General features: G+C 48.3%; 1 protein-coding gene across 1 annotated transcript in view; it reads left to right on the top strand.

Annotated features, from left to right (window-relative positions):
* The window catches only part of LOC135054813 (oocyte zinc finger protein XlCOF6-like), a 33,816-nt gene that overhangs the window by 1,694 nt on the left and 18,068 nt on the right, over positions 1–14,054 (top strand). Inside the window, exons 2-5 of the mRNA XM_063958184.1 lie at positions 3,659–3,831; positions 3,947–4,023; positions 4,138–4,235; positions 4,352–4,463. Coding sequence (XP_063814254.1) covers positions 3,990–4,023; positions 4,138–4,235; positions 4,352–4,463 — 244 coding nt within the window. The 5' untranslated portion in view covers positions 3,659–3,831; positions 3,947–3,989. The remainder of the gene's footprint in view (positions 1–3,658; positions 3,832–3,946; positions 4,024–4,137; positions 4,236–4,351; positions 4,464–14,054) is intronic.

Consider the following 14,054-nt stretch of genomic DNA (forward strand, 5'->3'; position numbering starts at 1 on the left):
ATTTTTGTTAGCTATTGCTAATTGAGTTTCTCACAACTTAGGTTCCTGGGTATTGTCTCTTTATTTGTTTTGTCTTCAGGTAAGACAATGACAATCCAGTACTTATACTTTCAATAGAAACTTGGCTACCCTAGTAAGCAAAGGTGTTTGCCTTCTTCATAGAATTTCAAAGCTTAGTGTAAATAAGGCCATTGTATTTTAGTCTCTGGGAGTTTAATTTATGTGTGACCGATCTTCATGCTATTTAGAAGAGGAAGCAGACAATGTGGGATTTATACAATGTATAGATTAGATTTATGATATGTCTTTGTGGCTTTTCCATGCGAGTACAAACTCCACTGTAATTACTCATACTACGCTCTAATGCGCAGGACCGCGGGAGCGACCATATGCAATTTGCGAATATGTGCACGCACAGCCGATTATGTACGCACACGGAGGCCATCTATGTGGTGTTTGTACGTAATGTGTGTGTTGTAATATTTTCTGACTTCGACAACGGGTGTGTAGCTGTACAGATACTCCCATAGTATGAGGTGGTACATCTGGCTGCTGCGGCTCTTTAGGAATTGCTGCATATTTTGTGTGGATGGGGTTTCTCTGTGTATTTAGGGCCTGATACTGAGACACACATCGGTCTGCAATGTAGCCATATTACTAATGCGGCCGCACTGCTAACGCCAGTGTTCTGGTGTCTACATGTGTGCGCCTAGCGCCTCCTGCTGCTTCTGGTCCGGACTTGCAGCGGCCATAACTAGTATTGGCACTTACACCTGCCCCATGCTGGGTGCACGAGGTCAGTCTTCAAAGCAAACGCGTGGCTCAGAGTAGGTAGTAATCCTGGCTACATGCCCACAGCACTCCCAGGGAATGGCGCTCTGACCTGTGTTCACATTGTTGCTGCCCAGTTACCACCCAGATGAGCCTATTTCATGGACAGAGAGAAACAGCGGAGATCCATCCAGTGAAGCAGATATACTCCTCTCCGATCCTCTTCTACACTCTTCTATACTCCTACCCCTTTTCGCTTCCATTTTTGTTACCCCTTCTTTTCTCCTGTGTACCCTCCCCTTCCACCACAATGTTCCCTGTTCCCCTCTCCCCATGACCTTGCTGCTATTGATTACAGTGTGCTCTTTCCCTTTACCCCTGTCCCACCTATTATTTTGTCCTGCACTCACACCCCTGTGCTTCCAGATCTCCTTCCCAATGTTTTTTTTTTTAATTCCCCCTGATCTTCTCTCCCCTGCCAAACCTGTGTGCCCTGTTCTTGTCTCTCCTGCCACCCCTGTGCCTGGATGGCGGTCTTTAGATCGACATGTACTAGGTCGACATGGAAAAAGGTTGACATGAGTTTTGACCTTTTTCATACATAATGATCCACGTGGACTACAATTGGGAGTGGTAACATGTGCTGAACGCGGCGGTAGTGGAGTGAGTCACCATGCCAGAAGCACGGCGAGCGGTCACGGTGCACTAATTGGGGTTCCCCATTACTTCGAAAAAAAACAACACCAAAAAAGACTTGTGTCGACCTAATGAACCACACCCCCTCTGCCCCCTGGTCTTGTATCTCCTGCCACCCCTCTGCCTCCTGGTCTTGTCTCTCCTGCCACCCTTCAGTGCCTCAGTCTCCTCATCAGCACAGCTGTAACACGGCAGCAGGTAGCCACTCAGATATAGTATCAGTACCTCAGTCCTCTCATCAGCACAGATGTAACCGGGCAGCAGGGAGCCACTCTCAGATACAGTATCAGTGCCTCAGTCCTCTCATCAGCACAGCTGTAACCGGGCAGCAGGGAGGTGCTCTCAGATATAGTATCAGTGCCTCAGCCCTCTCATCAGCACAGCTATAACCGGGCAGCAGGGAGGTGCTCTCAGACATAGTATCAGTGCCTCAGTCCTCTCATCAGCACAGCTGTAACCGGGCTAGCAGGGAGTCACTCTCAGATATAGTATCAGTGCCTCAGTCTCCTCATCAGCACAGCTGTAACCAGGCAGCAGGGAGCCGCTCTCAGATATAGTATAAGTGCCTCAGTCCTCTCATCAGCACAGCTGTAACCAGGCAGCAGGGAGCCGCTCTCAGATATAGTATCAGGGCCTCAGTCCTCTCATCGGCACAGCTGTAACCGGGCAGCAGGAGCCGCTCTCAGATATAGTATCAGTGCCTCAGTCCTTTCATCAGCACAGCTGTAACCGGGCAGCAGGGAGGTGCTCTCAGATATAGTATCAGTTCCTCAGTCCTCTCATCAGCACAGCTGTAACCGGGCAGCAGGGAGGTGCTCTCAGATATAGTATCAGTGCCTCAGTCCTCTCATCAGCACAGTTGTAACCAGGCAGCCGCTCTCAGATATAGTATCAGTGCCTCAGTCCTCTCATCACCACAGCTGTAACTGGGCAGCAGGGAGGTGCTCTCAGATATAGTATCAGTGCCTCAGTCTCCTCATCAGCACAGCTGTAACCAGTCAGCAGGTAGCCGCTTAGATATAGTATCAGTGCCTCAGTCCTCTCATCAGCACAGTTGTAACCGGGTAGCAGGGAGCCGCTCTCAGATATAGTATCAGTGCCTCAGTCATCTCATCAGCACAGCTATAACCGGGCAGCAGGGAGGTGCTCTCAGACATAGTATCAGTGCCTCAGTCCTCTCATCAGCACAGCTGTAACCGGGCTAGCAGGGAGCAACTCTCAGATATAGTATCAGTGCCTCAGTCTCCTCATCAGCACAGCTGTAACCAGGCAGCAGGGAGCCGCTCTCAGATATAGTATAAGTGCCTCAGTCCTCTCATCAGCACAGCTGTAACCAGGCAGCAGGGAGCCGCTCTCAGATATAGTATAAGTGCCTCAGTCCTCTCTTCAGCATAGCTGTAACCGGGCTAGCAGGGAGCAACTCTCAGATATAGTATCAGTGCCTCAGTCTCCTCATCAGCACAGCTGTAACCAGGCAGCTGGGAGCCGCTCTCAGATATAGTATAAGTGCCTCAGTCCTCTCATCAGCACAGCTGTAACCGGGTAGCAGGGAGCCGCTCTCAGATATAGTATAAGTGCCTCAGTCCTCTCATCAGCACAGCTGTAACCAGGCAGCAGGGAGGTGCTCTCAGATATAGTATCAGTTACTCAGTCCTCTCATCAGCACAGCTGTAACCAGGCAGCAGGGAGCCGCTCTCAGACATAGTATCAGTGCCTCAGTCCTCTCATCAGCACATCTGTAACCAGGCAGCAGGGAGCCGCTCTCAGATATAGTATCAGTTCCTCAGTCCTCTCATCAGCACAGCTGTAACCGGGCAGCAGGGAGGTGCTCTCAGATATAGTATCAGTGCCTCAGTCCTCTCATCAGCACAGCAGTAACCAGGCAGCAAGTAGCTGCTCTCATGCGTAGTATAATTTTTGTCACCAGGGAAAGGCATTCATTTGTATTCAACGGACATCAGCTAAAGATGGGGCAGGGAAGCTCCAGCTGGGGGGTCCACTGAGAGGTGGACCCAGGGTACTTTCCCCCTGATCTTGCTTTGCCCACAGTATGCAGGAGAGATGCTATATTCTTTCTCTATTCGTATATAGAGGGAAGGGTTTGTATTTGTAAAATACACTCTTGTAAATTATATACAATTCCTTAAATTATAATATCTGTGGATTTTAATTGATGTCTGTAATTTCACAGTAGTGAAGGAGATATCTGGTGAGCGAGTGACACCCAGTAACTGCCCCTGGGTGTCCGGAAGACTAAGGAGGACCCGGAGCCCAAGTGCCTTCACCTCACTAAAGGACACAAGAGACGATGAGCAGAAGATCCTGGAACTCACCAACAAGATCATTCAGCTGCTGACTGGCGAGGTGACTGCTGGGAATGGGACATTATACAGTAACACCAGGGGAGGTGTCTGGGTGTGATTGTGTGTATCATGTTCCTATAAGGTGTCAGGATGTCACTGTCTATCTCTCCACTCAGGAGTGGGATTATATAGAGGACACAGGGTCTGTACAAGGACGTGATGATGGAGGATCATCGGCCCCTCACTTCACTGGGTAAGAAGAGACTTTGATGTACAGGAGAGAGCAGTTTTGAGGGCCTCCTAGATACACACATTACCTGATAGTCACATATGCACAATGTACTCAGTCATTGTGTGTCTCCTACAGAAGTACTCGGTAACAGAGATACCCCAGGGAGATGTCCTCATCCTCTCTTCTCCCAGGACTGTACAGAGGAGAATTATAGGACCCCACAGGAGGATCAGGTAGATGGGATTTAGGGTCTCACCAATATACCAAAGTGACTCACTATATGACTCTCCTGTCTAATATCAATTAATGTCAATCTTTATTAAAAAGTGTTTATTTGTGGGTTAATTAGGGTGAAAACCCAACTGATATCAAGGCAGAAGATATGAAGGAAGAAGAAGAGACATATGTGAGCGGTGATCAGCAGTGTAAGGAGGAGGAAATCCCTACAGATATCAGCACAGGTGAGTAATCACTTATTACAGCAGTCTCTTATCCTACACCCTTCTCCGTCAGTACAGACTACTGAGTACAATATATCTGCCCAATAGAGAAGTCAGGAGCTATCAGCCCTATTAGACTCCTGCTCTCTTCCTCACATCAAGTTACCATCCCAGAGATCTGACTAGATTCCTCCCCACACAGCCTTGTTGTCTCAAATCTAATAGACTTTAACAACCATGGCAAATAGTGATTTTTTTGGGGGGTAAAATCTCCATATAGTGACCTTAAAGCACATGGGACAGATTTATTAACCTGGAGGCATAAGGAAGTGATAAACCAGCAAGGTGATAAATGCATCAGCTAATCGGCTCCAATATGTAAATTGACAGGAGCTGATTGGCTGGTGCGTTTATCACTGTGCACTTATCACTGCTGCAAATATGTAAAGCAGGGCTGGCCAAACCGGTCCTCGAGATCTACCAACAGTTCACATTTTCCACACCACCTAGCTGGTGCACAGGTGTAGTCATTACTAATTAAGATGTGCTGCATTCACTCCTAACTGACAATTCTACAGATCTCCAGGCGGCCTGGAAAACATGAACTGTTGGTAGATCTCGAGGACCGGTTTGGCCAGGCCTGATGTAAAGGGTCATTACAAGTAGTTAGCAGGGGATCTGTTTATTAAAAGAACTCTATGTAGGACATGTGGGCACTCGCTGAGGCTAGAGGAGAGAAAATTCCGTACACAACGTAGGAAAGGGTTCTTCACGGTAAGGGCAATAAAGATTTCTCTGGCTGGGTCCACAGGATTATCCACAGGATAACATTGGGATATTGTCGAGCGACAGCGAAAATGGCACCAACATGGTCACGAGCTTTCTGGCCTCCCAGGATGCATTGGGGCCCTCTCCATATAGTCCCGCCCACTGACTCAGTGAGATCAGTTTTTTGCTTGGTGCGGCAGGAAGCCGCATGGTCACAGGGCTGCTGTGAGAGCAGCCTCAAGCTTTTATTATTTTATTTTTATAGACTTACTATATTGTTTTTTTTTAAGCGACTTCTCTTAACAGCATCTTAAACGCATACTAGAAAGAGTCTCTCCAACAACTCCCCACCGGGTCGCAACAACGCTTACCTTCGGGTATCAGTGCTGTCTCGACGGGCGTCTGTGTCGGATGTTCTAGCAGGTCCAGCAGACGTTACCAGGCTGTGGCCGGAGCATGGGGAGACAGTGAGTATATGGACTTCCTCTTACTACAGGGGTCAGGACACAGCTACACTGATTTGGTGGAGACTACAAACAGTGTGTTGATGCGCCGAACATCTCGAGTGTGACAGCGCTATGCTCCGGGGATCATAGGCGCCAGGACTAGGTAGAGACCGCGATCCTGGGAGTTCAAGTCAACAGGGGGATTCAGACGCTCTCCTGGCCGCCCCTCCTCCGAGTTCATGGCCAGTTCCCGCGTGTCTCTCGTTTCATGAACTGAATGACCTCACTTCCGGCTCAGACGCTACCACGAGGGTACTCGGTCGCAGCTTAGACGCTGCGGTTGTGTACACTGGAGATAAACCCGCCAGACCGTGTCGCAGGCCTTAGCGTCTGCATACACGTGGAAGTCGCTCAGCGTCCGTGTCCATCAGTGAGCGTCCGTGTCCGTTATCAGCGTCTTACGAGCGTATTTGCTTGGATATGGAAGTGTGGTGAGTCTCCCTGTATCCCGCTCTCCGGAGGCAGGGTATACAGTACTAAGAATTCCTTCTACTTGTTAGTATGAATTGTTAATTTTTAGTACCTATTGCATATGAGACCTGTATATTACTGTGTTTTCTGCATGTTATGTTGAAATAAGAGCCAGTCAAAACAGAAGTACAATTTTCCTACTTATGTATAAGTTGTTATGGATGTTGTATTCTCATATGACAAGGTCTAATGCTTTAACATGTGACTGACTGCTAGTATGTGTACTGACTTTTCTGTAATGTCAGTCCTGTTCTGACCCTCAAATCAGGTGCACTGTGGTCAGATTGATCTCACCTCTATATACTGACATATAAGGTGACTTTCAGTCACAAATTGTGTAGTCAATATCAGATTAATACCATGTCTGTGAGCGGCAAAAGTGATGAGGAGAATTTATCAAGCACTCCTACAGCCCTAACATGCTTATCTTGTAAGTCAGGGGTAATTGATATGAATCAATTGGTCACTTATGAGGGTTTGTGTGCAAACTATTTCGCTTTTCAGCAAAGTAAAAAACAGGAGTTGGTTCAACCACCAACAGCCACCATGGAATATGTTCGCAAAGACTCTGTCTTCTATAGTGGACAAGTTAACTCCAGTAGCACCACCTCAAGAGTTAGGTTACACTATGAACCCATACATGCAGCTACCTTCCTACGCCTTGGTTCCAGTAGCCTCTACAAGCAACCAAGAGACAGGTAAGACTAAGACAGAAACGTCTATGTGGCAGACTACACAAGAGGATACATCGGATGATGATAAAACAGATTCAACTCTGTATGATGATCAGTCGCAGAGTTTTAGTTCAGATGATGTAGCTGAATTTATTAATGCTGTGAAGGCTGTTCTCTCGTTGGAAGAGCCAGCCAAGACAGTGTTAAAAGCTATAGCACCTGTATTTAAATGAACAAAGGCAGTGAAAGCTGAATTCCCAGCGTCAGATGAGCTGACAGAAATGATGGATGAGTCTTGGGCGGCGCTCAGTAAGAAGTTTAAGATTCCTAAAAGATGGGATTCTTATTATCCATTTCCAGCTGTGGATTGTTCGAAAAGGGAGATCCTCCAAAAGTAGATGCACATGTTCTGCGACTCGTGCATAAATCTGCTTTACCACTGTCATCTACCACACTAAATGATGTCACTGACAGAAGGGTAGATAGCCTTTTGAAAAGTATTTTCTCTGACGTCCTAGTGGATGCTGGGACTCCGTCAGGACCATGGGGAATTAGCGGCTCCGCAGGAGACAGGGCACAAAAGTAAAAGCTTTAGGATCAGGTGGTGTGCACTGGCTCCTCCCCCTATGACCCTCCTCCAAGCCTCAGTTAGATTTTTGTGCCCGGCCGAGAAGGGTGCAATCTAGGTGGCTCTCCTAAAGAGCTGCTTAGAGTAAAAGTTTTGTTAGGTTTTTTATTTTCAGTGAGTCCTGCTGGCAACAGGCTCACTGCTACGAGGGACTTAGGGGAGAAGAAGTGAACTCACCTGCGTGCAGGATGGATTGGCTTCTTAGGCTACTGGACACCATTAGCTCCAGAGGGATCGAACACAGGCCCAGCCATGGAGTCCGGTCCCAGAGCCGCGCCGCCGACCCCCTTGCAGATGCCGAAGAGTGAAGAGGTCCAGAAACCGGCGGCAGAAGACTTTTCAGTCTTCATGAGGTAGCGCACAGCACTGCAGCTGTGCGCCATTGTTGTCAGCACACTTCACACCAGCGGTCACTGAGGGTGCAGGGCGCTGGGGGGGGCGCCCTGGGCAGCAATGAAAGTACCTATACTGGCTACAAATACATCACATATAGCCCCTGGGGCTATATGGATGTATTTAACCCCTGCCAGGTCTCAGAAAAACGGGAGAAGAAGCCCGCCGAAAAGGGGGCGGGGCCTATTCTCCTCAGCACACAGCGCCATTTTCCCTCACAGAAATGCTGGTGGGAAGGCTCCCAGGCTCTCCCCTGCACTGCACTACAGAAACAGGGTTAAAACAGAGAGGGGGGGCACTTATTTGGCGATATGATTATATATATTAAGATGCTATAAGGGAAAAACACTTATATAAAGGTTGTCCCTGTATAATTATAGCGTTTTGGTGTGTGCTAACAAACATTCCCTCTGTCTCCCCAAAGGGCTAGTGGGGTCCTGTCCTCTATCAGAGCATTCCCTGTGTGTGTGCTGTGTGTCGGTACGTGTGTGTCGACATGTATGAGGACGATGTTGGTGAGGAGGCGGAGCAATTGCCTGTAATGGTGATGTCACTCTCTAGGGAGTCGACACCGGAATGGATGGCTTATTTAAGGAATTACGTGATAATGTCAACACGCTGCAAGTATCGGTTGACGACATGAGACGGCCGGCAAACAAAATAGTACCTGTCCAGGCGTCTCAAACACCGTCAGGGGCTTTAAAACGCCCATTTACCTCAGTCGGTCGACACAGACACGGACACTGACTTCAGTGTCGACGGTGAAGAAACAAACGTATTTTCCTTTAGGGCCACACGTTACTTGTTAAGGGCAATGAAGGAGGTGTTACATATTTCTGATACTACAAGTACCACAAAAAAGGGTATTATGTGGGGTGTGAAAAAACTACCTGTAGTTTTTCCGGAATCCGATAAATTAAATGAAGTGTGTGATGATGCGTGGGTTTCCCCCGATAGAAAATTATTGGCGGTATACCCTTTCCCGCCAGAAGTTAGGGCGTGTTGGGAAACACCCCTTAGGGTGGATAAGGCGCTCACACGCTTATCAAAACAAGTGGCGGTACCGTCTCCAGATAGGGCCGCCCTCAAGGAGCCAACTGATAGGAGGCTGGAAAATATCCTAAGAAGTATATACACACATACTGGTGTTATACTGCGACCAGCGATCGCCTCAGCCTGGATGTGCAGCGCTGGGGTGGCTTGGTCGGATTCCCTGACTGAAAATATTGATACCCTTGACAGGGACAGTATTTTATTGACTATAGAGCATTTAAAGGATGCATTTCTATATATGCGAGATGCACAGAGGGATATTTGCACTCTGGCATCAAGAGTAAGTGCGATGTCCATATCTGCCAGAAGATGTTTATGGACACGACAGTGGTCAGGTGATGCAGATTCCAAACGGCACAAGGAAGTATTGCCGTATAAAGGAGAAAAAGACACTGTCTTTTCAGCCTCAGTCCTTTCGTCCCCATAAGGGCAAGCGGGCAAAATGCCAGTCATATCTGCCCAGGGATAGAGGAAAGGGAAGAAGACTGCAGCAGGCAGCCCATTCCCAGGAACAGAAGCCCTCCACCGCTTCTGCCAAGTCCTCAGCATGACGCTGGGGCCGTACAAGCGGACTCAGGTGCGGTGGGGGGGTCGTCTCAAGAGTTTCAGCACGCAGTGGGCTCACTCGCAAGTGGACCCCTGGATCCTACAAGTAGTATCCCAGGGGTACAGATTGGAAATTCGAGACGTCTCTCCCTCGCAGTTTCCTTAGGTCTGCTTTACCAACGTCTCCCTCCGACAGGGAGGCAGTATTGGAAACAATTCACAAGCTGTATTCCCAGCAGGTGATAATCAAAGTACCCCTCCTACAACAAGGAAAGGGGTATTATTCCACACTATATTGTGGTACTGAAGCCAGACGGCTCGGTGAGACCTATTCTAAATCTGAAATATTTGAACACTTACATACAAAGGTTCAAATCAAGATGGAGTCACTCAGAGCAGTGATAGCGAACCAGGAAGAAGGGGACTATATGGTGTCCCGGGACATCAGGGATGCTTACCTCCATGTCCCAATTTGCCCTTCTCACCAAGGGTACCTCAGGTTCGTGGTACAGAACTGTCACTATCAGTTCAGACGCTGCCGGTTGGATTGTCCACGGCACCCCGGGTCCTTACCAAGGTAATTGCCAAAATTATGATTCTTCTTCAAAGAAAATGGACGATCTCCTGATAAGGGCAAGGTCCAGAGAACAGTTGGAGGTCGGAGTAGCACTATCTCAAGTAGTTCTACGACAGCACGGGGGGATTCTAAATATTCCAAAACCGCAGCTGTTTCCGATGACACGTCTGCTGTTCCTAGGGATGATTCTGGACACAGTCCAGAAAAGGGTGTTTCTCCCGGAGAAGAAAGCCAGGGAGTTATCCGAGCTAGTCAGGAACCTCCTAAAACCAGGAAAAGTGTCAGTGCATCATTGTACAAGGGTCCTGGGAAAAATGGTGGCTTCTTACGAAGCGATTCCATTGGGCAGATTTCACGCAAGAACTTTTCAGTGGGATCTGCTGGAAAAATGGTCCGGATCGCATCTTCAGATGCATCAGCGGATAACCCTGTCTCCAAGGACAAGGGTGTTTCTTCTGCGGTGGCTGCAGAGTGCTCATCTACTAAAGGGCCGCAGATTCGGCATTCAGGACTGGGTCCTGGTGACCACGGATGACAGCCTGAGAGGCTGGGGAGCAGTCACACAGGGAAAAAATTTCCAGGGAGTGTGATCAAGTCTGGAGACTTCTCTCCACATAAATATACTGGAGCTAAGGGCAATTTACAATGCTCTAAGCTTAACAAGACCTCTGCTTCAAGGTCAGCCGGTATTGATCCAGTGGGACAACATCACGGCAGTCGCCCATGTAAACAGACAGGGCGGCACAAGAAGCAGGAGGGCAATGGCAGAAACTGCAAGGATTCTTCGCTGGGCGGAAAATCATGTGATAGCACTGTCAGCAGTGTTCTTTCCGGGAGTGGACAACTGGGAAGCAGACTTCCTCAGCAGGCACGACCTCCACCCGGGAGAGTGGGGACTTCATCGGGAAGTCTTCCACATGATTGTGAACCGTTGGGAAAGACCAAAGGTGGACATGATGGCGTCCCGCCTCAACAAAAAACTGGACAGGTATTGCGCCAGGTCAAGAGACCCTCAGGCAATAGCTGTGGACGTTCTGGTAACACCGTGGGTGTACCAGTCGGTGTATGTGTTCCCTCCTCTGCTTCTCATACCCAAGGTACTGAGAATTATAAGACGTAGAGGAGTAAGAACTATACTCGTGGCTCCGGATTGGCCAAGAAGGACTTGGTACCCGGAAATTCAAGAAATGCTCACAGAGGACTCATGGCCTCTGCCGCTAAGAAGGGACTTGCTTCAGCAAGTACCATGTCTGTTCCAAGACTTACCGCGGCTGCGTTTGACGGCATGGCGGTGGAACGCCGGATCCTAAGGGAAAAAGGCATTCCGGAAGAGGTCATTCATACCCTGGTCAAAGCCAGGAAGGAGGTGACCGCACAACATTATCACCACATGTGGCGAAAATAGGTTGCGTGGTGTGAGGCCAGGAAGGCCCCACGAAGAAAATTCAACTCGGTCGATTCCTGCATTTCCTGCAAACAGGAGTGTCTATGGGCCTCAAATTGGGGTCCATTAAGGTTCAAATTTCGGCCCTGTCAATTTTCTTCCAGAAAGAATTGGCTTCAGTTCCTGAAGTCCAGAAGTTTGTCAAGGGAGTACTGCATATACAACCCCCTTTTGTGCCTCCAGTGGCACTGTGGGATCTCAACGTAGTTCTGGGATTCCTCAACTCACATTTTAAACCGCTCAAATCTGTGGATTTGAAATATCTCACATGAAAAGTGACCATGCTGTTGGCCCTGGCCTCGGCCAGGCGAGTGTCAGAATTGGCGGCTTTGTCTCACAAAAGCCATATCTGATTGTCCATTCGGACAGGGCAGAGCTGCGGACTCGTCCCCAGTTTCTCCCTAAGGTGGTGTCAGCGTTTCACCTGAACCAGCTTATTGTGGTGCCTGCTGCTACTAGGGACTTGGAGGACTCCAAGTTGCTGGATGTTGTCAGGGCCCTGAAAATATATGTTTCCAGGACTGGAGTCAGGAAAACTGACTTGCTGTTATCCTGTATGCACCCAACAAACTGGGTGCTCTTGCTTCTAAGCAGACGATTGCTAGTTGGATGTGTAGTACAATTCAGCTTGCACATTCTGTGGCAGGCCTGCCACAGCCAAAATATGTAAATGCCCATTCCACAAGGAAGGTGGGCTCATCTTGGGCGGCTGCCCGAGGGGTCTCGGCTTTACAACTTTGCCGAGCTGCTACTTGGTCAGGGGCAAACACGTTTGCAAAATTCTAAAAATTTGATACCCTGGCTAAGGAGGACCTGGAGTTCTCTCATTCGGTGCTGCAGAGCCATCCGCACTCTCCCGCCCGTTTGGGAGCTTTGGTATAATCCCCATGGTCCTGACGGAGTCCCAGCATCCACTAGGATGTCAGAGAAAATAAGAATTTACTTACCGATAATTCTATTTCTCGTAGTCCGTAGTGGATGCTGGGCGCCCATCCCAAGTGCGGATTGTCTGCAATACTTGTACATAGTTATTGTTACAAAAATCGGGTTATTATTGTTGTGAGCCATCTTTTCAGAGGCTCCGCTGTTATCATGCTGTTAACTGGGTTCAGATCACAGGTTGTACAGTGTGATTGGTGTGGCTGGTATGAGTCTTACCCGGGATTCAAAATCCTTCCTTGTTGTGTACGCTCGTCCGGGCACAGTATCCTAACTGAGGCTTGGAGGAGGGTCATAGGGGGAGGAGCCAGTGCACACCACCTGATCCTAAAGCTTTTACTTTTGTGCCCTGTCTCCTGCGGAGCCGCTAATTCCCCATGGTCCTGACGGAGTCCCAGCATCCACTACGGACTACGAGAAATAGAATTATCGGTAAGTAAATTCTTATTTTTTCTTTAGTAGGAGCAGTGGTAAGACCTACTATGGCTTCGGCCTGGGTAGCAAAGGCAATGGGCGAATGGATAGAGGAACTAGAGAATAGCATCCCTTCTCCTACTAGGTAGCAAGAGGATCATTTTTGCCATTTAAGACAATCTGGCCAGTATTTGGAGGAAGCAGCAATTGATGTAGGTACAGTTGCTTCTAAAGCTTCAGCCTTGACAGTAGTCGCTCACCGAGCAATTTGGCTACGTACGTGGAAGGCAGATGCGGAATCCAAGAAAGAATTGGAAGCATTGCCTTTTGTTGGTAATATAATATTTGGAAAACCTTTATCGCATATCCTAGAATCAGAGACTGAATCGAAAAAGGTCAGATTTCCGGCTACCTATAACCCTACGTCCAAGGGTTTAAAATTTCTCTCTTTTCGTTGGCAAAGCAAAGCGAAAGCAAAAGAGGAGCCTAAACAACCCCAGTTTAAATCCAGGGGTAGGAAGCAGTGGGCTAGCAAGAAGCCAGTTTCCAAACCTGAAAAGAAACCCTCAGCCTGAAGAGACGGGCCTTCGTTTGGAGGATTCCAGGGTTCGGGGCCGACTCCTTCATTTTGCACACATATGGCAACAGATGCTTGGGTGCAGAAGGTAGTATCTCAGGGTTATGAGTTCCCATTCAGGAGGCAGCCTCCTCAAAGATTTTTTTGCACCAGCCCGTCTTGTATAGAGTTGAAGGACAATGCCCTGCAAGAAGCAGTCCAAAAATTACTGCATTCAGGTGTGATTGTCCCTGTACCTCCATCACAAATGGGACAGGGGTTCTACTCCAATCTATTTCTAATCCAGAAACCAAATGGGTCATATCGACTAATTCTAAATCTGAAAATGTTGAACAAATACATATGGATCCCGAAGTTCCACATGGAGACGCTACGCTCCATAATGTTGGCTATGGAACCGGGAGATTACATGGTATCTCTGGATGTACGGGATGCTTACCTACATGTGCCTATAGCACTATCACATCAGTGTTACCTCAGGTTTGCCATCCTCCAGGAACATTTCCAGTTCCAAGATCTGCATTTCGGGATAGCTACAGCACCCAGGGTGTTTACCAAGATCATGGTGGTTATGGCAGCTGGTCTGCGCAAACAGGGGATAAGAATATTCCCATACCTCGAC

This window comes from Pseudophryne corroboree, chromosome 3 (assembly GCF_028390025.1).
Source record: "Pseudophryne corroboree isolate aPseCor3 chromosome 3, aPseCor3.hap2, whole genome shotgun sequence".
NCBI classification, from domain to species: domain Eukaryota; kingdom Metazoa; phylum Chordata; class Amphibia; order Anura; family Myobatrachidae; genus Pseudophryne; species Pseudophryne corroboree.